At 47.6% G+C, this 24,285-nt stretch overlaps 1 protein-coding gene across 3 annotated transcripts in view; it reads left to right on the forward strand.

Moving 5' to 3' along the window:
* The window catches only part of taok3a (TAO kinase 3a), a 32,865-nt gene that overhangs the window by 5,146 nt on the left and 3,434 nt on the right, over positions 1-24,285 (forward strand). The window contains exons 2-19 of one of the 3 annotated variants that reach the window (XM_023812391.2): positions 6,614-6,751; positions 7,306-7,354; positions 9,414-9,617; positions 9,700-9,771; positions 10,299-10,400; positions 10,806-10,851; positions 11,166-11,262; positions 11,473-11,586; positions 11,674-11,765; positions 12,323-12,416; positions 13,383-13,464; positions 14,788-14,955; positions 15,290-15,481; positions 16,657-16,788; positions 19,106-19,342; positions 20,501-20,629; positions 21,605-21,808; positions 23,188-23,427. In XM_023812391.2, the coding sequence (XP_023668159.1) occupies positions 9,486-9,617; positions 9,700-9,771; positions 10,299-10,400; positions 10,806-10,851; positions 11,166-11,262; positions 11,473-11,586; positions 11,674-11,765; positions 12,323-12,416; positions 13,383-13,464; positions 14,788-14,955; positions 15,290-15,481; positions 16,657-16,788; positions 19,106-19,342; positions 20,501-20,629; positions 21,605-21,808; positions 23,188-23,427 (2,133 nt within the window). In that variant the 5' untranslated portion in view covers positions 6,614-6,751; positions 7,306-7,354; positions 9,414-9,485. The remainder of the gene's footprint in view (positions 1-6,613; positions 6,752-7,305; positions 7,355-9,413; positions 9,618-9,699; positions 9,772-10,298; positions 10,401-10,805; positions 10,852-11,165; positions 11,263-11,472; positions 11,587-11,673; positions 11,766-12,322; positions 12,417-13,382; positions 13,465-14,787; positions 14,956-15,289; positions 15,482-16,656; positions 16,789-19,105; positions 19,343-20,500; positions 20,630-21,604; positions 21,809-23,187; positions 23,428-24,285) is intronic. The other 2 variants (XM_023812388.2, XM_023812392.2) reach the window with 2 other exon arrangements.

Below are 24,285 nucleotides of genomic sequence, written 5' to 3' on the forward strand. Positions count from 1 at the left end.
ACTTTGGAGTGACTGCAAACTTCCCGTAAAGGGATAGTATGTTTCTACTCGCCACACTTCTGCAGGCATATCTTTGGTATCATCACCTCCATGCAGAACCAGTCACCTAAACGCCATTACATCGACGGCCAATTAATCTGGCTCCCTCTCTCCCTCCCTCCCTCCATTCCTGCTTGGGGCCACGTTCCTGAGCAGGAAAAGCAGGTAACGTCTCTTCTCAGCAGGCCTGCCTTAACACTAGTCAACCTCTCTTCTCTGCCGCTTCTGTCAAAACAAGAAAGACGTAGAAGCGGAACAGAGAAGTCCTGGTGCTCTATTAGGGCCGGTCAGTCCGACCCGTGTCCCAGCTGCCTGCCCTCCCAAAAGAAGCTGTATAGCCAGATAAAAGTAACAAAAGAGCGTAAAATGCCAGATGAATGAAGCCTTGACAATATGGAGCATCTGACTTTGAACAACAGCCCTGTAAATCCTGCGGTATGCCAAAAAGCCGTTTAGACCTCGCTTTAACAGACCTGTTGATGACTACCCCCCCCCCCCCGAACCTTAGCCCGGGAGATGTGCAGCCATGCTCCCCAGCTCTGGCCTACGTCCTCATGTCTGTCAGGACTTCTTCGGAGCCCCTGCCTGCTGTCTGGCTGTCCACATATTCTTGGGCCTTGTCCAGGAATGAAGGCCATCTTTTGTATGGCCTGTGAATCCACAGATGCAGCTGGAGGTTTCTTTATGTGGATTTATTTAAGCATCACTTCAGTTGAAGTTTCTGGACTTTGTCTTCGTCTGCAGCATTTGACAACCAGTGAGGATCTGAATTTGTGGATTTCTGGCACTCCTGAGGCGATTGGGTGGGAGAAGGAGACTCTGACTGGGGTTCGGAGTCTCGTGGTCAGGGTCAAGGGCCCATGCAGTCGGGCCATCTGGAGAGAAGCCCGCAGTGATTATGACGGTGAGGAACAGCCTGTTTTGACAATGCAAATGCCGCTGTGTTACGGGGTTATTGTGAGAGCTTCGTCTGAGTCAAACCGCTGGGTGCAGGGTATAGGGGTATATCTTATACACAGAAATTGCGATGCTGGAAACTAAACTAAGCTGTTCTTTTTCAAATTGGAGTTCATGAAAGGCAGAAGTCCTCAGTCTTGAACCGGTTTTAATTGTCAGATTTATCAAAAGCAGATTTGCACTGGGATGGAACCTGGAATCTGGGCTTTGAAGCCTACAGGCGTTTCCCTTTGGTCAGACTCCCCTGACGATAGCAATCTGTGACCTACACAAGCGTTGTCTTTGTAGTTTTCCTCCGTCGACCTCTTCCCAGAAGCCACGTGGGATTCTTCTAGCGGCCGCAGCTGACGCCGTCGCTCGAATCGTGACGGCATCGTTTTCACGTTCCCCTGGGTTCTGCAGTGAAACCCGTAAGTAAGGAAGTGAGACTCCACGGCCATGGTGATGTACCTCGGCGCTGCCTTCGGCTTATTCCTGGAATCCTGCTGCTTTGATAATTTCGTGGAACTTGGGCATCTTCCTTGTTTACCTCTCGGCACTCCCTGCCCTTCGAGCTGCTGCTGTCTGAATCCAGAGACCACTGACGTGTTCTCTTGCAAATAGGTGTGTTTTGTGGACGGGAATGGATTTCCATACCATTACATTGTGGAGGGGAAAAATGCTGGGGGGGGGCTGTTGGACAGTCACTGCTGCTAGCTGACTCGCAGATCTCGAACGGTGTGATCTCAGGACACTGCCAGGTCTGCCTGAGTGCACCTGTCTACTTCACGCCCTGCACAGAAAACGTGTCAACTTCCTGGTGTGTTAGCCTGTTAAATGGCAGCCGTAGCAGGGTTGATAAGGTTTAGCGTCCACCCCTGTCCTCTGGTGTTTCGTGGCCGGTCTGTACTTAAAACCGACTCTTGACTTATGGCGGATGTTGGTCGAGCGGGACGGGCTGCTCGGATTGGTCGGAGTTTCTAGATTTCTCCGCTAAAGTAGCAGGAGTGTCAGAGTTAAGTTGGAATACCACCCCCCCCTACCCCCCCCCCCCCCCCACCAGCGTGCACCATCATGGATCAGCGGGGGGGAGCTCAGGGTGATTCACTGTCTTGGGTCACTCCTGCTGGGTCAGTGTAAGCCGGCTGAGTGACATACAGTAGGAGCTGGGTGGTCTTATCCAAAATGCATAAATAATTATGGCTCCAGATACAAGGGTTTTTAGCGGAAAAAGCCCCAATCTGGTCTTCATATCAGAAGAGTGTACTGGTCACCCTCCATAGTTGCGGTGTTATATTGTGTCCAGGAGGTCCTGGAGTGTTCTAGTGACGTTTGTCCACGTGGCCTAATTGGACCGTCTAGTCATAGGCGTCAGTGCATCTCTACATGGATGTCTGTACGAGGTGGTCTCTACGAGGTGGTCAGTCCTCGGGCGCTGAACCGCATATAGATTCACACCGCTGCTCCTCATGAGGCTCCTCCCCCGAACCAAGCATCCAGCATCAAACATTATTTACAGCTCAGCCCGGCCAAAATTGTCTGTCTTGTTTGTCTGACTTGCAAAACCGCTGACAGGGCTGGAAAAGTCAGAGTGCTGTTTTTATTATTTAGACGTGAACTGAAATTCACTGACTTCCTGCCAGCACGACCACCTAGAGGGGTAGGCCGTCGGTCTGTGATATAGCTGGCAAGCCACCTGCTAGCAGTAGCTGCTATAAGTAGTGTCCAATTAAGAAGTGATTCTGCGTGTTGTTGTGTAAACAGTGGAACTCTGTTTTGGCGGTCGGTGTCACTAGGGAAAGGGGGAGCGGCTCTGCGTGTCTCCTGTATGTGAAATACCCAGCTGACGTTTTGTTAATTGAAGGCCGAATGCCAGCAAAGAAGGTAAGCCAAGATGACAGCGGTGACCACCTGCAACCTCTGCTAATCTTCATTTATTGTCTGGTGCGGTGGCCTGGATGTCTGTCAGGCAGTAAAACCTGGCTATATGCCGCGTTTGGCGTTTACGTGCATCTGTTGAACGCTCAGTTCTGGGTTTGTGCTGTCCAGGGTTAACATCCAGGTCCTGAAAGTGGCCAGGAGTAACAAAAGCAACTTTGCTGTATTGACGATATTGCAGGCACAGTGAGGGGTGAGCTCAGGACATGGCATTCGAAAGCCACCCGGGGACCGCTGGCGGACATTAGTGCTGGGCGGTAAACCGGTTCATACCGAAAACCGTTTTTTATTATTGTTATGATATGAATTTTTTTTTATACCGCAATACCGGTTTAAATAGCCTAAACAACGTTCAGAAAGTGGTGCAGCTGGAAACTCGAAAGATCAGAAATGGAAGATATAGCTGACGCTGGAGTTGAAAATAATGAGACACTGGGGTTGTCAAAAAAAAGGATTCTCAGATACTAATCGATATTAAAAATGAGTATATGATTAGATACTCAATTTCACCACATTGATACCAACTGTGCGATTTTCGCCTCATTCACCACACTTCACACAGCACCACTACAGTGCAGGTGCGCGTGCACGCATGCACACGCACACACTCGCGCAGCCCATTCCCCTCCTCTCAATAGCCGCTGAGCGCATTCGCGCAGGTTAACACACACATACCGAGTTGGCCGATCATGGGATATGCTGCAGTTGAAGGCACTTCGCAAGCTGCTTTAGTAAAAAAAAAAAAAAAACGCAAAAGTGCCGTTTGGAAGTATTTTGCAGACGAGCATGGAAAGGCTAAGGATGTCGATAAGCCTCTATGCAAACCGTGCTACAGAGTTGTGGCGACGAAGTCAAGTAGCACGTCAAACCTGGCGAAGCATCTTCTCTTTATGAGAAATTTCACGAGGTCAGTAAAGCTCACGTTCCAGCAACACTGAACTATTAAACACTTATCAAAAATGTTAACTTGGCCGGCGCACACCTTAACATTAGCTGTTTATCTATAAGCAGTTAGCCAACAAACACGTTAGCCGTATGTTATCATTAAGGTAGCGGATAGGTGCAATGACTAATAATAAAATAATATAGTTAATGTGGGAACAATGCAAAAACGTAAAACAAAAATGGATCCTGTAAAATGTGGTAAACGTCCAGTCATACTTAAAAATAAATAAATAAATAGATAATCAATATACTGTTGTATACCGTGAAACCGATATAACTTTGGAAAATACCGTGATAAATTTTTGGTCATACCACCCAGCTCTAGCGGATATATCAAAGGACTGAAACAATAGGTCTGGAAATCCCCCCCCCTCCCCAAATTTATTAGCAACCAATTAAGTGTGCAGTTAGTAAAATTACTAGTTTGATCCCCACCATCACCACCTCCCGATCAGCAAAAATTACTGAGGGGAACCTCCCCCCTCCTTCTGTTTACGCTCCTTCAGCAAAAGCTGGTCCTGTGCAACTCACCCCCATCGTAACGAGAGGAGGGTTCCGTACAAACCATGAAGCAGCACTTTTTTGGAGATGCGCTGACTTATCACTGATCTGTTTGTACACCCAGCTGGAAATCTGGGTTAGTTTCAGGCCTGTGGTGGAAACCCACTGTTGTCTACTTTTTTTTTTTTTTTTTGTTCTTTTAATGTTTCTTTTTTAATTCTCTCTTCCTCTGGGTTAATGGTTAAACACATTGTGAAGTATTTGCATATGGAAGATGCTTGACTGTGCACTACCAATCAGATCAATCAGTCGAGGACCTGTGGATGGCAGTGTGCTTGGGGCGGTACTGAAAGGTCAGCCTGATATGGCCGGGTGATGGTAATGCGAGTTTCACATGCGGTGTACAGGCAAGTGCACTTGTGTGTTTTCCGTAAACCGGGGTGTGTAGTGGCTTTATTTTATACTTCCGTTTTTGTCAGTTTCGCTTCATAATGAGCACGTACCGGGTGCAGGTGACACAAGCTCTCTGGCATCCGTGCTCTCGGGTGAGGCCATCAGCTGAGGTTCCGCCCACTGCCGTTTAGCCTGACTTCCCACTCCTTTCGCGCCCGAGGGGTCGAGTCTCCGAGAAGAGTCGTCACTCTGGCTCGTCATGTTGTTCCGTCATCCATTCGACATGATTCCGGTGACAGTCTCATCTAGCCACATCTGGCACCGCCCTGTTGCACAGCCATGTGTCTCTGTAACTTGTGTTTTCTCCCCAGATGTGCTTATCCTCTCCTGTCTGTGTTCGAAGTAGCTGCCCCTCATAGGGCAGATGCCCTCACACCCTGTCCAGACTCCGCTCGGTGCAGAAGGTAGAGAGTTCTTTCAGAAAGGAAACAGGGCTGCGGACACAAATGTAGAAGTGGCTGAGATTTCCCAGGAAGCAGCTGATGAATCTACAAATGAGGGTGAATCAGCCCGAGGGGCGAAGGTCAGCTGCATGACGCGTGTGTCATTTGTCGGAAATACCAGCGGTGTGTTTTATTTGCGTTTTATGACCGAATGAGGTCCAAGTGCGTACTGGGAGCAGAGAAACGATTTTATGAATGCGCCTGGGAGACACGTGTACGTCGAGCATGAGGATCCGTCAAGGAAGCAGAACCATCAATTTTCCAGAGCGGCGGCGCTGGCTAATTCTTCGAGTGAGTGCCTCACCAAGAACCCGCAGGTCTGCATTCCTCTGAGTCTTTGCTGAATGGAGACTTCATTCGGTGGCTTTCGTCGGTATTTTTCAGCTTTGGGGTTGGCCTGTGGGCCTGGAGTCTTAGGGAGGAGGCTGCGTCCTACTGGATAAGATGTAGTCAGCAGGTTAACGTCAGCCGTTTGTTAGTGTTGTTTACATTAAACAACATAAACAACGTTGCGTAACTCTCGGTGAAACTAGACAGCTTATTGAGTTTAGAAATCCGATGTTAGGATTGCAAAGCATGCATAGGTCAGGGTTGTAGCTAAGGGTGATGGGTATCCGTCCATCTTGCTTTGCGGTCATTCACACGATGTTACCTGTGATACTCCTGTTCTAGGATGAGTTTCCTAAGCCAGGAAACTCTGGGGTTCTGGCTTTTTAGCCCTGATTCTCATTTCTCGTATGATTAATATCTATGAAACCAGTGTTTTTAAGGTTCTCGTGTGAGATTTGGACTGAAGCTATTGTATGTCGCTGAGGTTCTAGTTGCCCTTTATCTTTGCTGGTTTTATCTTGAGTCATCTGGGAATCCGATCTGAGATGAGGGGGACCCTGAAAAATGCCCAGGCCAGCCATAGGCAGAGGTACAGGTGGCCATTTTCCACGTTCTGAGGGATTAGAATCCATTTCAGTTCATCACAGAACAGGTGGCCGCTAACAGAGATCCAGGAAGCTGTCAGCTTCGAAATTGGACCTTCGTTCTGTTGAAGCACTAGCATCTGTCCGGTATTAGCCATCCTGTGACGTGATCCTTGCTGATTTGTACTGCCTTTGAGGATATCCCCTCCCCCCCGAAACAGCATTTGAGCAACGGAGTCAGAATTATTCATCCACAAGTGGGCTGCTGCTTTTATTTTTTTATTTTTTTATGGGAGCGAGTGGGCTCAGAATGTCGTCTCCTTCCCTGTTTTTCTTTGTCCTCCTTGCTGTTTCTTTTTCCTCCTCTGACCAGACCGTACCTCGCGTGCTCACACACTCCCGCGCACCTGACCCCCCTCCTATCCTGTGCCCCTCCCTCCCCAGATTCCCCATCGTTCCCGGACATGAAGATGTGTGTGGGGCTTTAGGGGTGTGCTAGACCAAGGGAGAGCAAACTCACCACCTATTCTGGAGGCACATCAGCACCCGAATCGGCGTCACAACCCCATAACTGCCTCGCGGGTAAGTAGGCGCGCAGTGACGACCCGATAAGCGACCTCACCGGGGCGGGCAGAGAGGAGGCAGGAACACTGAGGGACGTTGAGTCACCGCAAGCGAGGCGGCGGCATGGGGAGATTTTCTTCTTGATGTTTTCAAGGCGTCCCCCTTTTTGCACTGGCAAAACGGGGGACACAAAAAAAACGCAAAAAAAGCCACTATTTCTAAATTTCCAGAATTCCAATTTTTGTTGATTTTATTGTCCAAGTATTTACAAAATGACACAATTTGTAAGCAGACATATAGCTACTGGATATACGGTTACATAACCAGTTTAACAAGACCTTTCCACAAGCCTCCTGCTTTTTAAGTTTTGGGTAATGGTAATGTTTGACAGCTTTGCTGACAGTTTATTAGTAGTATATTTTTATTGGGTTTCAGTCAAGGCCTTAGTAATAAATAAGAAATTGATGTAGTGATGAATAATGTTATAAAGCGTGATAATTTTGATGTCCTCTGTAAAGGATTGATGGTATTTTTTGATTAGTCTCTGTTCCATTCCATGCATTGTTACTCAGTACGGCTCAGATGATGAGGAATGAGCAGATGACATCATTTCTTTTTAAGGTATTTAAAACGTTAAACCACGGCTGGTCTCCAAACTTCAGGGATTATTATATTATTATCAAGACAGCAGCCTTGCCAATGAGGATCGTAAATTACTGTTGTAAGCCAAAATTAGCAGATTGTTGTGTATGTATCCCCCACACCTGTGTGTCCTTCCTGAACTTTGTATGAAGCAGTTGTGTCAAAGAAGCAAGGTATGTGGTTTGATCACAGATAAAGTGTAGCAAATTTGGCCTCCATACTGGGTGAGAATGATGTTTCCTCGTCTGTTTAGTGCTCTACAGTGGCACCTACAGGTATGTTGGCAAAATTGCACATCATACTCATTTCAGAGTGTTTGAAGCTTACTGTCCAATCATGGAAGGCACACATAGGTTAACCCTGCACACCTGGCACATATCCTGTAGCAGCCTTTTCAAAAGCTAAAAGCCACTAAAACATGTGTCTAAACAGAGACACAAACTCGGAGGCCCTGCTTCAAACCAGAACATCGTGGCCATGTCATGACGGCATGACCCACTGAGCCACTGTACCACCAACACTAGCAATCCTTCCTCCTCAGTGTGACAAAAGATGATGTCATGTTTTCTACCTCCACCTGATCTAGCAGGGCTAATGAGACTTGTCTTTCTTTCTTATCTGTATCCATGTGGCTCGGCCTCGGAAGGTCAATATTTTACAAAAGTACGTTCACTCATTGCTGCAGAACTCAGGACCTTTAACCCGAGCATGGTCTGGCGGCCCTGGTAGCAGTTCCTGTAAAGATGAGTCTCTAAATGAATTAGTACCGTGGGTGTCAGATTTCCCCCGGGACCTGGCAGTCATGTTCTGGCCGTTCTGATGAACGTTCTCGCTCAGCTTGTCTCAGACCCTTCCGTCACCTCGCCCCCCGCGGGCGCCCCGATGCCACATCATTCCAGGAGGGCTGCCAGTGAGCGCCGGAGGCGGGGCCATCGCACCGCCGTGCCGAGCGCTCTTACAACCTGTTGTTACTTCCTTGCATCATTTCATGGATTTAAAAGGTTTGCGGGAAGGAGGGTGGGCGATGTGGATTCCCCAGAGTAGTCACGTGACTCCAGTCTTTTAATGATGACCTTTTCTCCTTTTCTATTTTTTCCACTCCCAACAACATACACCTAAAATATATGCATCTATTTTTCTTTCTTAAATTCCCTACCTTTCATCCAAGATTTTTCTTGAGGGGGGGGTGGCTCTAAAAAATATCTTCCCGACTCTGTTTCAAGCCTTACGTTGGGTTTCGTCTGAAGCTCTTCGCAGATGAAATGATGCAACAGAGAGACAGAGTCATGCTAGGCGGCGCCGTGTCCGTAGGTCGGGAAGGGCCGCTCTGCTGCCTGCTAATGCGTATTTATGGGCTCGCTAGCCGCGCTTCTGCGCACCGGGTGCCGCCTCTGACTAATCAGCTGACAAAGGAGCCTTGTTTATTTTCGGCCGCGTCCTTTCGCCGCTCTGGTTCGTAATCTTTACGTCGTGTCACGTGTGTGTTCCGCTCGCTTTAGGTGTTTGGTCACGCATGTATTTTTGAAGCTGCTGTTGTGTTGTGTAGCCTTTTTGTTTGTTGATTTAAGGTACTGTAACGCTGCCTATCTGAATCCTTGCCAAGAACCGGTCATTTTTAAGATGTCCTCACTTAACTCCAGGTCACTGAGGTGGTTCTTCCACATCCCCCTCTCCCCCGAAAATCAGGGCACACCAATCTCGCAGAACCTCCCCCGCCCCCGCACTCACCGTGACATGTACATCTTCCACATTTATTTGTATGTCTATATGCACCTTGCATTTTCCCAGAATGCCAAGTGCTTGAAACTGTATTGATGATGCAGGTCTGATGAAATTAAGCTGCCACCAATGCACTATCCTTCTACGCATGAACATTTTTTCTCCTGATCAATACTATTTTTGTGGGATGCCATTTTTTATAGAATGTTTGAACCGTCATCAGTCCAATGTCCCAGGACCTCCTATCTGGTTCTGATTTTAATCACATACATTTTTCAATCAATCGTCCATATTGAGGTTTCTCTGCTGTCCCATGTAGACACTGATGGTCAATGCCGGGCTTGTCGATGACGGAGATCAGCGAGTGGAAGTCCACGGTACTGTTTAGTCCATGATGCCGTCGTCCACACGGAAAGGTCTGAAGGACCCCGAGGTGGCCAACCTCTTCTTCAAGGATGACCCCGAGGAGGTCTTCTGTGACCTTCAAGAGATCGGCCATGGCAGTTTTGGGGCGGTGTACTTCGTAAGTGGCCTGTCCAGCACCGCCATCACCTCGCTGTCACTCTGAGAGTGTCCTCTGGCCGTTAACGATGTATCTGTTTCAGGCCCAAAACTGCTACACGAATGAGGTGGTGGCCATCAAGAAAATGTCCTACAATGGGAAGCAAACGACAGAGGTGAGCAACAGCACAAGGCTGAAGTTTGACCAATCCAAAGCTGGGGTCGGCCTCACTGGTTTTAAAATTTAGCAGCTCCATCACTGAACTGAACGCTATGGCACTGAACGCTATTTCTGTGAATGCTAAGGTTTTAAACATAGGGTGATGCACTACTGATAGCAAGGCAATGATGAATCACTATTATTCAGAAATGTAACTCAATTTTGAGTGTCCCTGTGCAAACATGTCCAGAAAATAACAGCATGAAACTTCCCCCTTACAATGAGTTGACACAGTTAATGTGCCCGTAATGTTATGAGGATAATGAAAGTATGAGAAGGATAAAGTAGCCGTGTTGTGTAGATGTCAGCAACAAGCTACAGTATATATGTTGCTTATTCTGCTGGAGGGGAGTCGTTACTGCATTTGCAGAGCCTCCCTGACCAACCCCTCCCCAAACATTATAACCCAAGTGAAAACACAGCAGTCCACCACCCGAGTGGACGTCCGGGTGACTCTGATGCAACGCTTTCTCCACTTCACAGAAATGGCAGGACATCATCAAGGAGGTCAAGTTCCTGGAACAGCTCCGTCACCCCAACACCATCGAATACAAGGGCTGCTACCTGAAGGACAGCACTGCTTGGGTGAGTCCGACGCGGCCATGTCCGAGCCACATTCTCCTACCATATTTGCATTATTCTTGTTACACAAATGCCTTTGCAGGGAGCGATTTCCATCCGGCCTGAGGTTTCCCATTTCCTGTAAGACCCACTGGATTACCTTTGCTCTATTATTAATTGTGATTTTTCTCCTCCCAGACATGCGTCCTTTCACCATGAGCATTAAACATCCTTAGCTATGTAAACGTCTCCCTTTGGCTACCGTGGGTCTATTTTTAACAAAGACATTCATGAGAACCACATGACCTTGAGCTGGCTTAGCTGCCCGCGTTTGCTTCAGGTGAACGAAATGTCACCTTAATTCCCGCGCCGTTAAAATGAGAATGTTCTGGCTCTCCTGCTCATGGCATTGTTCTTTGTTCCGCTCAGCTGGTCATGGAATACTGCCTGGGCTCAGCTTCTGACCTGTTAGAGGGTGAGTGTTTATTTTTTTAAGCAACCTGATGGATGTTGAGAACTGGGTAGAATGTATGTGGAGAGATGCGTTTACGTAGCGTCTCTTAGTTTGACTTCTGAAGGTGGAAGATTCAGTCCTTTGCTCACATTTTCCCTGGAATTAGATGAATCATTGAAACATTTGTCGAGACACTCAGTAGGAAGATCCTGTTTGCCAAATCTGGAGGCAACACATTGACCTGATCTAATTCTCACTGCCCAGTGACTGTGACGTGATTTACATTGCAGTGTACATAAAACCTTGGTCATTTTGATTTCTCTTTGAACACATAGTTCACAAGAAACCGCTTCAAGAGGTAGAAATTGCTGCCATTACCCATGGTGCCTTGCAGGGACTGGCTTACTTACACTCCCATACAATGATTCACAGGTGAGTGGTTCTTGCCTCATGGAAGATTTGTAGTTTCTGCTGAAAAGAAGATGTTGCCCTTTGAAACATTTCCCATATTTATAGAGAACTTCCTTGTTTAATGGACAATTTCTAGACCTGGCAGTAGAAATGCTCTTGGTATCATTGTACTATGGAACTTTGTCTGGCCTTTCGAAAAGTTGAAGCCATGGTTTACGTACTTTCCTTCAGAGATGTGAAGGCTGGAAACATCCTCCTGACTGAGTCAGGTCAGGTGAAATTGGCAGACTTTGGGTCTGCGTCCATAGCGTCTCCTGCCAACTCCTTTGTGGGCACTCCGTACTGGTAAGTCAAAACCTGGGGCCTGGTGGGAGTGAGCCTTTGGTGTGTAGAAGGTGAAATTTTGGTGAACGGGTCTCTTTCCTGTGGCAGGATGGCCCCGGAGGTGATCCTCGCCATGGATGAGGGCCAGTACGACGGCAAGGTGGATGTCTGGTCCTTGGGAATCACCTGCATCGAGCTGGGTGAGGTTCCTTCACAGACCCATTAGGAGAGGCCCGGTGGGGTGGGGAAGTGCGGCCTGTGAGTGTCGCCTGGACAATTATTTCCATCGGGATCAGGATTCCTCTGGCTCTCCTTAAAATTCATAAGTGCTTCCTTCCTGGCTTTATCCATTATGGTATAATTTACAGAGCAAATTCTCCGAAGGTTTCGGAGCACAGATGATCTAACTGTTTCCTAAAATATGGTATCCTTTAAAAATAAAAAGCGTGCTGGCAGATGGGAATGCCTTGTGGAGGGCCTCTGTCGAGCCGGCTGGTCTCTGCATCAGAGCGGTGGACCTGTTGCTTCTGAGAAGATGGGCTTTCAGAGCGATTCACCTTGTAGCCAAAATATGATTTCTCCTTTCTGCTCAATTTAAAAAGTGTAGCTTGTGGGTCGGGGTTGTTCCGGGTGGTCTGACTGGATTATGAAGGGAAGAGTCGGGGGGTGGGGGGGGGCAGGAAGGCCTGTGAGGTAGCAGGACCTCAGGGTTCGGCTGATCTGTCTGACTTAAGTACAAATCTCTTCTTTCCCCCAGCGGAACGCAAGCCCCCCCTCTTCAACATGAATGCAATGAGTGCCTTATACCATATCGCCCAGAATGACTCCCCCACTCTGCAGTCCAGTGAGTGGTAAGTCCCCCCGGACTCCAGATCGGGACGCCTTACGTAACCGAGGAAGCGGTCACCTCCTTTAAGGCCGGGCTTTGCCCTCGTCGGCCGTGAGCCGGAGGCGCAGTGAGGCGCTTTTGGTGAAGGACTCAGCGCGCAGTGACTCTGCTGTGGAGAGAGGGACCTTTATTATTAGAAAGCACTGGATACAGTGCAGCTAAATTAAGACCCAAATGTAGGTGAAGATTTTTAGTTCAGAAATATATCTCTCTCTCTCTCCCCCCACAGCTTTGAAAACGGTCCCAGCACAGGTGTTATGGGGTATTTACTCCCTGGTTGGGGCAGTTTGGGTGCCGTATGAAAGGGAAACATCAAGCTTGAGGTCTTGCTCCCCCCCGCTCTATCCCAGTACTCTGTAATGTGCCCCGAGAAAAGTGGACGCCCTGAACATGCCGGCATATTTGTGGGTTGTTTGCACTTCCCTTCCCCCCCCCCCATTTAAAAAAAAAAAATGTATTTTAAGAGTTGCTGCCCGCTGGTATTTTTAAGTCTGCACATACAGGAGCTGTGCCAGTATGCGCTTGGCCGGCGCCGGCTTAACGAGGCCGCACAGGGACACTGCCGCGGAGATGAGGAAACCGTGTCCCCCTAAACCTGTCCCAGTGTCCCCCTAGACCTGGGGAGGATGATGCTGACGTCTCCCCGCCACTACCCCCCCCCCCCCCCCCCCACTCCACCTCCGGGGTCAGGAATGAAAAATAAAAATGTGTTAAATTGAGATGAGTTACCGGGCCCGGCAGCACTGTGCTGAGCTCGTACACAAACGTCCCAGCCCGAGTGGCACAGTGTCCCTGGCTCTGTCATTTAGAAGCCACATTTTCAGGGGTTTTGTACATATTTCTTTTGTGTTTATTGTTCACCCATCCCAGTGTTATGTACTGATTTTTGTTTTCCTTTCCCCTCTTTTCGTGCCCCCCACCCCCGCAGGTCAGACGCCTTCCGAAGCTTTGTCGACTACTGCTTACTGAAAATCCCTCAGGACCGACCCTTCTCAGCTGATTTGCTGCGGGTGAGCCCCTGCGACACGCCCCGCCAGGGGCTCTGTGTGCGTCCATGTGCCCGATCTCAAATGTATCAGAAGCTGCATTGCATTCTGGGTGTTAGTTTGTGTTTCGGCTCTTTTTTTTTAAACATTTTTTTTTTTTACCCCACCCCCCCTCAAACGGTGAGCCATTGTTTTTGTGAGTGAACACCTCACAGTCATGTGAGCTGCATATTCAGAATCACCTCATTGTATTGGGACTGGAAGGCACCATAATCAGGCAATCATGGCCGAGCGTTTAGTGCTGTCATCTTGTATTAAGAAACAGGAGGCATCATCCTATATGATACAGGCTGGGAACTTATTTAGCAGGACTGGAGTGGAAATGCAGTCCATCAGTCACTCTTGCTGTATTTCCCAGCAAAGGTGTGATTTAAATGGGAGTTGCCGGGGGGGAATGGGGTGGAGTTTGTGGGGTTTCATGTCCCAGTATGAATGAGCTGGGTGAGACAGACAGGGGTGTGGCGTCTGAGTGTATTGACTGACATGCCATGACACCAATGAGATCGAAGCTGTGCCCTCCTTCTTGGCCAATTAAACGTTGTTTTTCTACACGGGAGGTTTGTTTTAATTGGCCGAGGGGAAGACAAACGCGTTTCATGCACACCCACCCGCCTCACCCAGCCTGCTTTGCAGCCGTGCCTGGGAGGCTCGTTTTAACGACGTTTCAAGGTGCTTTGGGCCCCTCGGTTCCAAGATTATATAAAGTCCCATTTCGGTCTGCCTCGCAGCCGCTCCGTGGATCCTTAAAGCCGTAGCTGCTTACCTGTTGGCTGGAAGGAGAACTTCTGTATGACGTTCATTCACTAATGACTCATTCTTGAGGGGGGGGGGGGAAAAAGTCACGTTTTATACTGAATTCCATCTGCACTCATAGCTACTTCATGAATGGCTGTGTGTCATAGCCTGTACACATCCTACATGTTTTTCAAAGTGCCAGGACTCCACTTTTGGGCAATGAACACTTCAAGCGCCATCTACTGGAGAACAGAAGTATAAGCCCCATTCGGCCTGTCTGAAATCACGCAGTCGTTTTACATGCTTCCAAAGTCACAGTAGTACATGACATAATGCCCCACTGTTATTAAAGCAGACCAAGATTCTGGTGTGCTGTCACAAATTATTCATACTTGAAAAACCCGTTTTTAGCGGCCAGTTATGTCTATTGTGCCATTCCCTTCTTAGTCTCTGCTCTGTCTTCTGCTTTTTTGGGCCTTGTGACTCGGGGGAGGGGTGAGCATCGAATGGGCAGTTAGGTGTCATGTATCATTTTATCTTGCCCCCGCCAAGCATGACTTCGTCCGGCGCGATCGCCCCACCCGGGTCCTGATCGACCTCATCCAGAGGACCAAGGATGCGGTGAGAGAGCTGGACAACTTGCAGTACCGCAAGATGAAGAAGATCCTGTACCAGGAGAAACACAATGGGCCGATGAGCGAGTCCCAGGAGGAGGAGGAGGTGAGAGACGCGAGGACCCTGGGGCTGTCCGGCTCGATGCCACACACCTGCTGATTTTTAAAAAAAAATTAATTACTTCACTGGTCACATTAAAAGTTGATTTTTTATAACGTTTATCAGTATGTTTTCCCCAGAATATAAAATTTATTTAGTTTCCAGATTTTGAATCAGACCTTTCAGAAAAGTTTCAGAAAGTGTCCTGTATGTCAGTCCACCACGGCTTGTGGGAGCAGCTAGTCAGCAGTGCTTCTGGGTGCATTTATAGTCCTTATGGCGTTGCGTGTGGCTTGGTGGCCGGGTCACCTAACCCCTTTGCCGGTGTCACTCCCTCCAGGACAGCGAGCAGGCCGGCTGCAAGATGAACAGCCTGGGCAGTAACCACTCCATCCCCAGTACCTCAGTCAGCACGGGGAGCCAGGGGAGCAGCATCAACAGCATGCAGGAGGTCATGGACGAGAGCAGCTCCGACCTCACCATGATGCAACCCTACGACAGCATCCCGGAGCCCTCCGCTGGCATCAAGAAGGTCAGAGCAGGGGCGGAGGGTGGGCACAGAGGAGTAGAGCACAGCGAAGCCGACTGGGAATTGATTGGCATTTCTGCGTATGCTAGCTTTTCACCACAGTGATGTCATTGGTAATCATCTCCAAAATCTAAAACGCCCCCCCCCAAAGACAACTGTGTGTCCTCATTTGCCTGAAAATTGTTAATTATTATTTATCACAGAGGACATTGTGGTTCCCACTTGAGTGATGAGCATTTAATCAAAGCAAATAAATCCATTGACTGACGCTTAGTTTTTCACACCACTGACAGGATCTGGGTCCATCGCAGAGAAATCATGCTTTTTTTTTTTTTTGATCCAAGTTCTTTGCCTGGCCTTGTTCTGCTGCATTGGACAGTTGAATAAACAGTAAATTTGATTATACTTTTATCTATAACCTATAGATTTTGCAGCTAGTTTTCTTTAGATAGAACATCGTATAACAATGAAGACAATAACATCACTTTGGATCCTGTGGGTCCAGATCTTAGACCTTATTTTTTATTTTTTTTTGGCCGAATGAAACTTCTGCTTGAGGGCTATTGCTTGTGTTATTTGACTGGAGGTATTTAGCTTGATTATGCTTAAGTAAAGTTCAGTGTTTGTGTCAAACGTTGAAGTTGGCAGGAAAAAAAAAAAGTGATTGTTTCATGTTTTTTGTGCGTGTTTTCTCCTGTCATCTGACACCTTTGTTAATTAGCTTACAGGGAAGACAGGAAGAAAGACATCTCGCTGTGTGTCAGATTTAAGACGACACTGAATTTAAGACAGGCGTTCTTCAGCCATGCCGTTTGATAAGCTGGCATCACACAGGAAGCTGTGTCTTTAAATATCAGATCGGCAGGGCAGGGTGTTGGGTGCTTGCAGAAATAGAAGCACTGGAATCTTTATAAACTGAAGGAACAGCTCTAGTGTCAGATCAATCATTACCAGCGTTTAAAGGTTAGATCTTGTTCCCTCTGTGTTGTCATCTCAGAGGAACAAACAGCCTGGTTTTTCTTGGGGGGGGGGGGTGTTATGAACAAGTTCCACACGTTCTGTTTCTGTAGCTCGGACCCCCTCATATCGAGCAGCCACCTCAGTTTCTCACCTCACTGTAGCTTTGGTGGCTGAAAGCTCAGCACCTAACCCCCCCCCCGCTTTCTCCCTCCTCACAGGAGCATGCCTGCATTCGGGATGAGTCCGGGCACCAGGAGCCCAGGCCGGAGGTGCGCCCCCCCTCCGAGAGAAGCCAGGCCATCAGCTACAAAAACCGCGAGAGATTCGCCACCATCAAGTCGGCTTCACTGGTGAGCCGGACCTCCTCTGTCCGCCTCCCCTCCTCCCGCCGTCTCGACATCCCTCTCTGTTTCCACAAGAAAGCCCCCCCCCCCCCCTGCCCCCACCCTCTTCTGTGTCTGTTGTCATGGTGACCGGAACATGTGAAAAAGCAGATGTTGTCGTGGCTTTTTCTCGCTGCCGGGTGACGTAGTCACTCAACGTACTACAATAGTGGCGCAGTCTAATTAGAGACCTGCCTATTGTGTCTGTGCGTCTGTGCGGGTCTGCTCTGTTTGTACTGAACTTTCCAAAGTCAAGGCGATCGGTTTCTTGTCGTGTGTTTGAAACGTGAAATCAGTCCTCCGTGGGATACAACAGGCAGCCATTTAAGACTCATCATCCATGTTGATACCTTGTTAATGGCTGTGCGCTTGGGTCAGGAGTTTGTTTCACTGTTTGCTGTCTGTAAAATCCGACAGCAACAGTGTGGCGTGTTTCTGTGTGGCGAAGTGGCTGACCCGCTGATGTCACCACTGCTAGCTGAATGCTAATGACCCTAGACCCCTCCCTCGTCAAATGAGCTTGGGGGAGGGGGTTAAGTGTATTGCAGGAAATCAAACGCATGGAGCGTGGTGTCGGAGGAAGTAGAAACACTTCTGAACTGTGTCTGTGGTCAGAAAAGCAGGGCGGGAGTGCGGCATAAGTCAGCGCTGCCCTTATTTGGGCGTCAAGCGGCTGGCTGCCACAATCTGTCTCTGCCTATAGCGCTGTAGCCTTTACCGCTTTAGCCACAGTCATTAGCACTCTGGCCATAGTATGTAACACTCTCGCTTTAGCCTTTAGCCTGTTAGCCTAAATGCTGTAGGGATTCTGGCATTTGCAGCACGAAACTGGGCTCCTTGGCTGGATCAGGCACATTCTGTAAGAACACGCTGGTACCTGAGGGCCAGCTGAAGCATGATGTCTGATCCTGTGCTCCCCAGTTCTGCCTGAGCTGTGGGGCAGCTTAGCTCCTGAGAGAGCCAGGGGGACTTGTTGCAAGGATGAGGTCCCACCCAGGCAATAATTAAGATGTTTAAGATTCACAGGCGAAAATGGGATTGGACACGTCAGCTGAGATCCCCCGCTGTGCCGGTTCGGCACGGCCGCGCTTTACGGCTGCAAACTCGGGTGATGCCATTCTGAGGGGGGGTGTCTTGGTCCCGGATCCTACAGGGTTCTACCCTTTGAAGATTATGGGGGGCCTCTGGTGCTGTCAGTCCACCGTGTCCGTGATGGAGGATTACAGGCCCCCCTTGGGGACAGGAAGGGAGGGGACGGATTTAAACACCAAAGACTCAGGCCCCCTGCTGGCACTACTTCTACATGGTGTGCCCACCCTCACCCCTGCTAGACAGAGACCCCTTTTCTGAGTCCATCAAAACTTCAGAGAGAGGCGATAGTTTTGTTTAATTTTCTGGATTTTTTTGTGGTTTTATTCTTCAGTGCAGTTGTTCACTGATACATTGTATCATGCTTTGCCATAATAAAATTTAATTCTGCTTAATTCGGTTTGACCTGTGATGACACTTTGAAGCTTAATTGATTTAATGGAGTAGCAGTCTGTCTGTAAGTGCTGGATATCGTAGTTATTGGTACCGCTGCAGTTTTGGAGTCATTTTCTAAACGGCATGACGGCTACAACAGGCTTTGTCAGAGGAGTCTCTGATTGATTTATTGATAGTAAAATAGTTCATTTTGAAAAGTTGAGCTTACTTGTCTGACGCTGCTCTATTTCAGTATTTGATCCAATGTTTAATCTGATTTGAGAATTATGTTCGTGTGGCCTTTTGAAAAAGGGCAGCAGTGCTTGTGGGAGACCTTTGAGTTGGAAGAGCCCATGTAAGAGTCGATCTGTCCATCTCTCACCGTTAAACACGAGGTGCGAGTTTGGCCCTTTTCACGTGCATAGCTGCAAGCCTGTGACTTGATGCTGGTGCAGTGTCACCGTCTGCGCTCTGGATCCATGTGACCACCCTGCTGGCACAGAGGTGTCCATCTTCCCTCTACCTCCCAAGGCTTGCTCATGCTTGGTCTGCACACCCAGGGCCCTCGTGTTATGCTGTGGTTATGGCGTCATGTGAGACTCTGGGATGTGGCCCTTCATCATGTGTGGCCTTGGAACTGCTGGCTGGGTCCGTCCACCTCGTGTTTTTTTTTTATCGATTTTGGACTTTCGGACAGTGACTGTGTTTTAACATTATAAATTATGGGACTCTTGGGTTTGTCATCATAAGCTGATGAGTGAAAGCGTAAGGGGGTATTTTCAGTTTCTCATGGGACTTTATTGCCGCCTTCCCCCCCCAGGTTACGCGGCAGATTCATGAGCATGAGCAGGAGAACGAACTGCGGGAGCAGATGTCTGGGTACAAGCGCATGAGGAGGCAGCACCAGAAGCAGCTGATCGCGCTGGAGAACAAGCTGAAGGCCGAGATGGATGAGCACCGGCTCCGTCTGCAGAAGGAGGTGGAGACGCAGGCCAACAACGCCCACATCGAGCTGGAGAAGCTGGCCAAGAAGCATGCTGTCTACACTGAGAAGGAGGTGGGTGCTTTGGGGCGGACACCTGGAGTCAGGATTTTCTTCAGGGAAGGGTACCTGACGCATCAACTGAGGATTACTTATCCAGACATGGACTTCTGCCACATTGCTGCACATTGTAACCAAAATCCCTCAAATAATGAGAATCTTCCAGCCCTTCGAACTCCTCGGTCTAGAGGCTAAACAGTCCTTCATGAGTCACTCTGATGCTTTGAAATACAATAAGGGCATCTCTGGTTGGGAGAGTGGACATAACCTCGTGACTCAGGTTAGGGTTAGGGCAAAAATGGTGTGGACCTTCCAGAAGAACCTTAGGTTTGTTATGGTGCTTGGATTGTGCATTTTGTGGGTTCCTCGAGATTACTATGAGTCAAAGGTACCAATTTATACTCATCACGGGGACCTTGGCACCATGTGACCATGTCAGACTGTCACTTCCACCCTTCTCAAATATATATTTAAGTATAATTCATTGGTATTTAACAGTCATAATTACATATAAGCCACAAAAGGTGATGGTAGCACTGGTAAGTACATTCATGTAGAAATTGTAGCACTTGCTGAAAATGGTGATGGACCTGAAGGCAGGTCTGTATCCTGCTGTTAAATTTGGCATTAGATTGGTGAGTAGGAGAGAGTCCTGCAGTCCTGCTGCTTTTCACTAACGTGGAGGTTATTCTCTTAAATGCAGTGAAACCTCACTTTCCCTGTAGAACTGCAAAAGGACAATGAATGAATGAATGAATGAATGCTTTCAGCATACTCATTCTATTCCTTAATTCAAAGTATTAGCCTATGGTATGCTATGGGGTTTGAGGTAGTACATGCAGTATTGAATGGAGTGTTACGCCATTAGCATTTGGAGCATTTAATTGCCATTGAATGTAACAGTTATCAAGAGTGACAATGATACAGATTCTGCATATGACCCGGTGTAGTGGAGGAAGATGTTAGTGTCTGCAACAGTGTATTATTTCCACATTCAGACAATATTACTTTGGGTCTAAATGTTATACTCCCCTTGTGGTTGAATAAGGTTTGTGTTTGTTAAGAGGTTTCAGATTTGCTTAAAAGCAGATGAAGGTTTCACAGAACAGTCCCTTAACACTGAACGGTCCTTCCCCTGACTGTATATGGTCTTCCGCCCGTTTCCGGCTACAGATGAAGACGGCCGGGACCGACGAGAAGAAATTCCAGCAGCATATCATGACCCAGCAGAAGAAGGAGCTGACCACCTTCTTAGATAACCAGAAGAGGCAGTATAAGCTCTGCAAGGAGAAGATTAAAGAGGTTGGCGCTGTTTGTTTGCCTCTGAGTGCGATAAGGCTTCCCAGTTGGCATGTCGACTGTGGTCAACATCCAGCTCAGCATTTAACTAATTTGGGTTTACTGGACACTCCTTTTAAATGAATTGCTCACACTTTCCCAATACCTGGGTTTAAATCACATGAACCTGATTGTGTTGGTTATACCCCACCTCTGCCCCCCCCCCCCCCCCCCCAAATTCCTAACAATATTTTTAGTTTGGCCCCACTAATTTTAACAATTGATCAGTTGAAATCAGTAAATGTGTTAAATCATCACAAACTAAGAGGATCATTTTGATTTAATTTAAAATACAGTCATCGGGTTAGGATTTGATCATGTGACCCAAATCCAGCACATGCCTAATTCACCAGGGCTGGCAAATGCGAGAGATGATGAGAGCAGCTTCTGTACTGTGAGCATGAAGCTAAACGTGTGTGAAATGGCATTGATCACGTTGACGGGTGGCTTGCGGTTTGAATATCCACACGCTCTCGGATTAAGTTTTTGATATCGTTCTTGCTTAATACTATAAGAATTATTATTACTTCAAGAAATGGCTGTATTTGGCACTTATTGCATGAAATCGATTTCCAAGCATAGTCCATTAGGGGGTCCTTGCTTACTTTCCCTGGCATACTTGGTCACACGTTGGAACCAAATATCTCACAGTGAGTAATTATACCAATTACAGAGGTCTTACTTCATAATTGCTGTAATAACCAGGTACGTTTATTGTGGTCCTAGAGGACCAGAATTCAGTATTACTCCATTCTGCCTGCACCCTTAAGTAAAATGTTTAATTAATATTCCCTCGTGTAAAAGTATGAAACCTGTACATTTTTTTTAGTATTTCAAATTCCTGAGCTGTCACAGAGAATGTAAACAACCGGTTGGGTATGATCCCAGAACCCCCAGAATCCTCAGCCCACCTGACTTATGTACATCTGCGTCATCCAGGAGATGAACGAGGACCACAGCACGCCAAAGAAGGAGAAGCAGGAGCGGCTGTCGAAACACAAGGAGAACATACAGCATTCGCAGGCCGAAGAGGAGGCGCACCTGCTGGCCCAGCAGCGCATGTTCTACGAACAGAACTGCAGGGCCTTCAAACAGAAGACCATGGGCAAGCGGCACGGGTTCGAGGAGGAGCAGATGAGGGAGGCAAGATGACGAGTTACCCCAACTGTACACATATATATAATCACAGCACATCAGTGCTTAATGTGTGTTTGCATATTTATGTCTGCTTACTCTTCCTGTCCTATTATGTATATATGCATCAAATACATTTACACTGCAGGGGAGGGGCCCCATAATTTCACCATTAGTGGATTTTAATCATTTTAAGTTGACAGTAACTATATATATATATATATATATATATATATATATATATATATATATATATATAATATATATATATATATATATATAAATAAAATATTTTTTTATTATTATTTTTTTTTTTTTACGGACACTTTCCACGTTTGTTTTATGACTGTTGGAAAAAACAGCAAGCATTGGTGTAATTATAAAAACATATGATGAGTGAAAGATAAGCGGTATTTGAAGCAGTAACTGACCTCTGGCGAAGGACCGTCCACAGTATATTATAAATGTAGATGATTGAGGAATGAGGCTGGCTAGAGTGACTGGCAGGTGGCAGGTGGGGCCCCCTGGGCTAAATGAACGCAGGGACATCCGTGTCATAGTAGGTAGCTGGGAAAGGGTGGCCTTAAAACCATAGGGGGATTTTTAGCTCTTTTCAAACAATAACATGTATATATACACTTTTTGCATTCACACTTAAAACCTTTTTCTTGCTCGCTGTTGTACCGCTGTCTTTAAGGATCACGCAATAAGTCAAGAGTTAACTCAAACATTGCTGTCCATTTCATGATCTCTTCACCACTCAAACACAATATTATTTTATTTATTTGACCTGCAACATATTTATACTTTATTATTGAGTCTGGCCAGCACATGGATCTTTTGTTTTTCACAGAATACAAAAACAATGCAAAGTTATTCTGCTAGTAAGCTGGCTAGCCGTTTCACTGCTAGCACCGGCAATATTAGACAAATCGGTTATCGATTTGAATTTTCTGGCTGTGTGGAACATTTCGGTGCGATAGCTTTTACTGATGTCATGGTTCCAAATTCTAAGACCAGCTTTTCTGTGGTGCCATGCTGGAGAAGTTTTTTCTGAACTGGAGACAGTTTTTTGTAGCGGAAACTCGCAGAATCACTTTGGGGAAAAAGACTGGCTCTGGCACCATATTGGTGAAAAAGGGGGTACCTGACTGTGTACTGGGACAGCGGTTCATTTTAATAGCTTCTTTGATCGAGGTAGTTCTGATTTAGACTGTAAAAGCTGCCATATATCAAGCTAATGTTTGATTTTAGCAGTCAATGTTCAGTCTGCACAACTTCTATTGAATGCTTTGGTTAATACACCCGATTTTTGTAAAAATCATCTTATGAAAAGATTAGCCCTACTTAATGTGAGTTGGCCTACTGACCTCGATCTGGGCTTCTAGGAGCTGAACAAGAAGATGACCCAGAAGGAGATGGAGCACTCCATGCTGATCCGGCACGACGAGTCCACACAAGAGCTGGAGCACCGGCAGCTCAAGATGCTGCAGAAGTTGCGCATGGACTTGATCCGTCTGCAGCACCAGACAGAGCTGGAGAACCAGCTTGAATACAACAGGCGGAGAGAGCGGGAGCTGCACAGGAAGCACGTCATGGAGCTCCGACAGCAGCCCAAGAACCTCAAGGTATGCTGATGGTGCCCCAATCGCTGTCCCACTGACCCAGTATAGAGGTTCGCTGATAGTGCCGCAATCGCTGTCCCACTGACCCAGTGTAGAGGTTCTTGATGGTGCCCAAATCGCTGTCCAAATGACCCAGTGTAGAGGTTCTTGATGGTGCCCCAATCGCTGTCCCACTGACCCAGTGTAGAGGTTCTTGATTGTGCCCCAATCGCTGTCCCACTGACCCAGTGTAGAGGTTCTCTGATGGTGCCCCAATCACTGTCCACCTGCCCAGTGTAGAGGTTCTCTGATGGTGCCCCAATCACTGTCCAACTGACCCAGTGTAGAGGTTCTCTGATGGTGCCCCGATCACTGTCCAACTGACCCAGTGTAGAGGTTCTCTGATGGTGCCCCAATCGCTGTCCCACTGACCCAGTGTAGAGGTTCTTGATGGTGCCCCAATCGCTGTCCAACTGACCCAGTGTAGAGGTTCTCTGATGGTGCCCCAATCATTGTCCAACTGACCCAGTGTAGAGGTTCTCTGATGGTGCCCCAATCACTGTCCAACTGACCCAGTGTAGAGGTTCTCTGATGGTGCCCCGATCACTGTCCAACTGACCCAGTGTAGAGGTTCTCTGATGGTGCCCCGATCACTGTCCCACTGACCCAGTGTAGAGGTTCTCTGATGGTGCCCCAATCGCTGTCTCACTGACCCGAAGTGGAGGTTCCCTTTTGGTGCCCCACTGATGTTGTATTTAGGAACCCCTCTCACAGAAACCCAGAAGTGCCCCATCGTCATCCCAGAACCCTGTATTTACGAACCACCATCATGTGGGTTTGTACTTTGATGAAAGCAGCTTTCTTCAAAGATTTAATTTTGAA

This window comes from Paramormyrops kingsleyae, chromosome 2 (genome assembly GCF_048594095.1).
Source record: "Paramormyrops kingsleyae isolate MSU_618 chromosome 2, PKINGS_0.4, whole genome shotgun sequence".
Classification (NCBI taxonomy): Eukaryota; Metazoa; Chordata; class Actinopteri; order Osteoglossiformes; family Mormyridae; genus Paramormyrops; species Paramormyrops kingsleyae.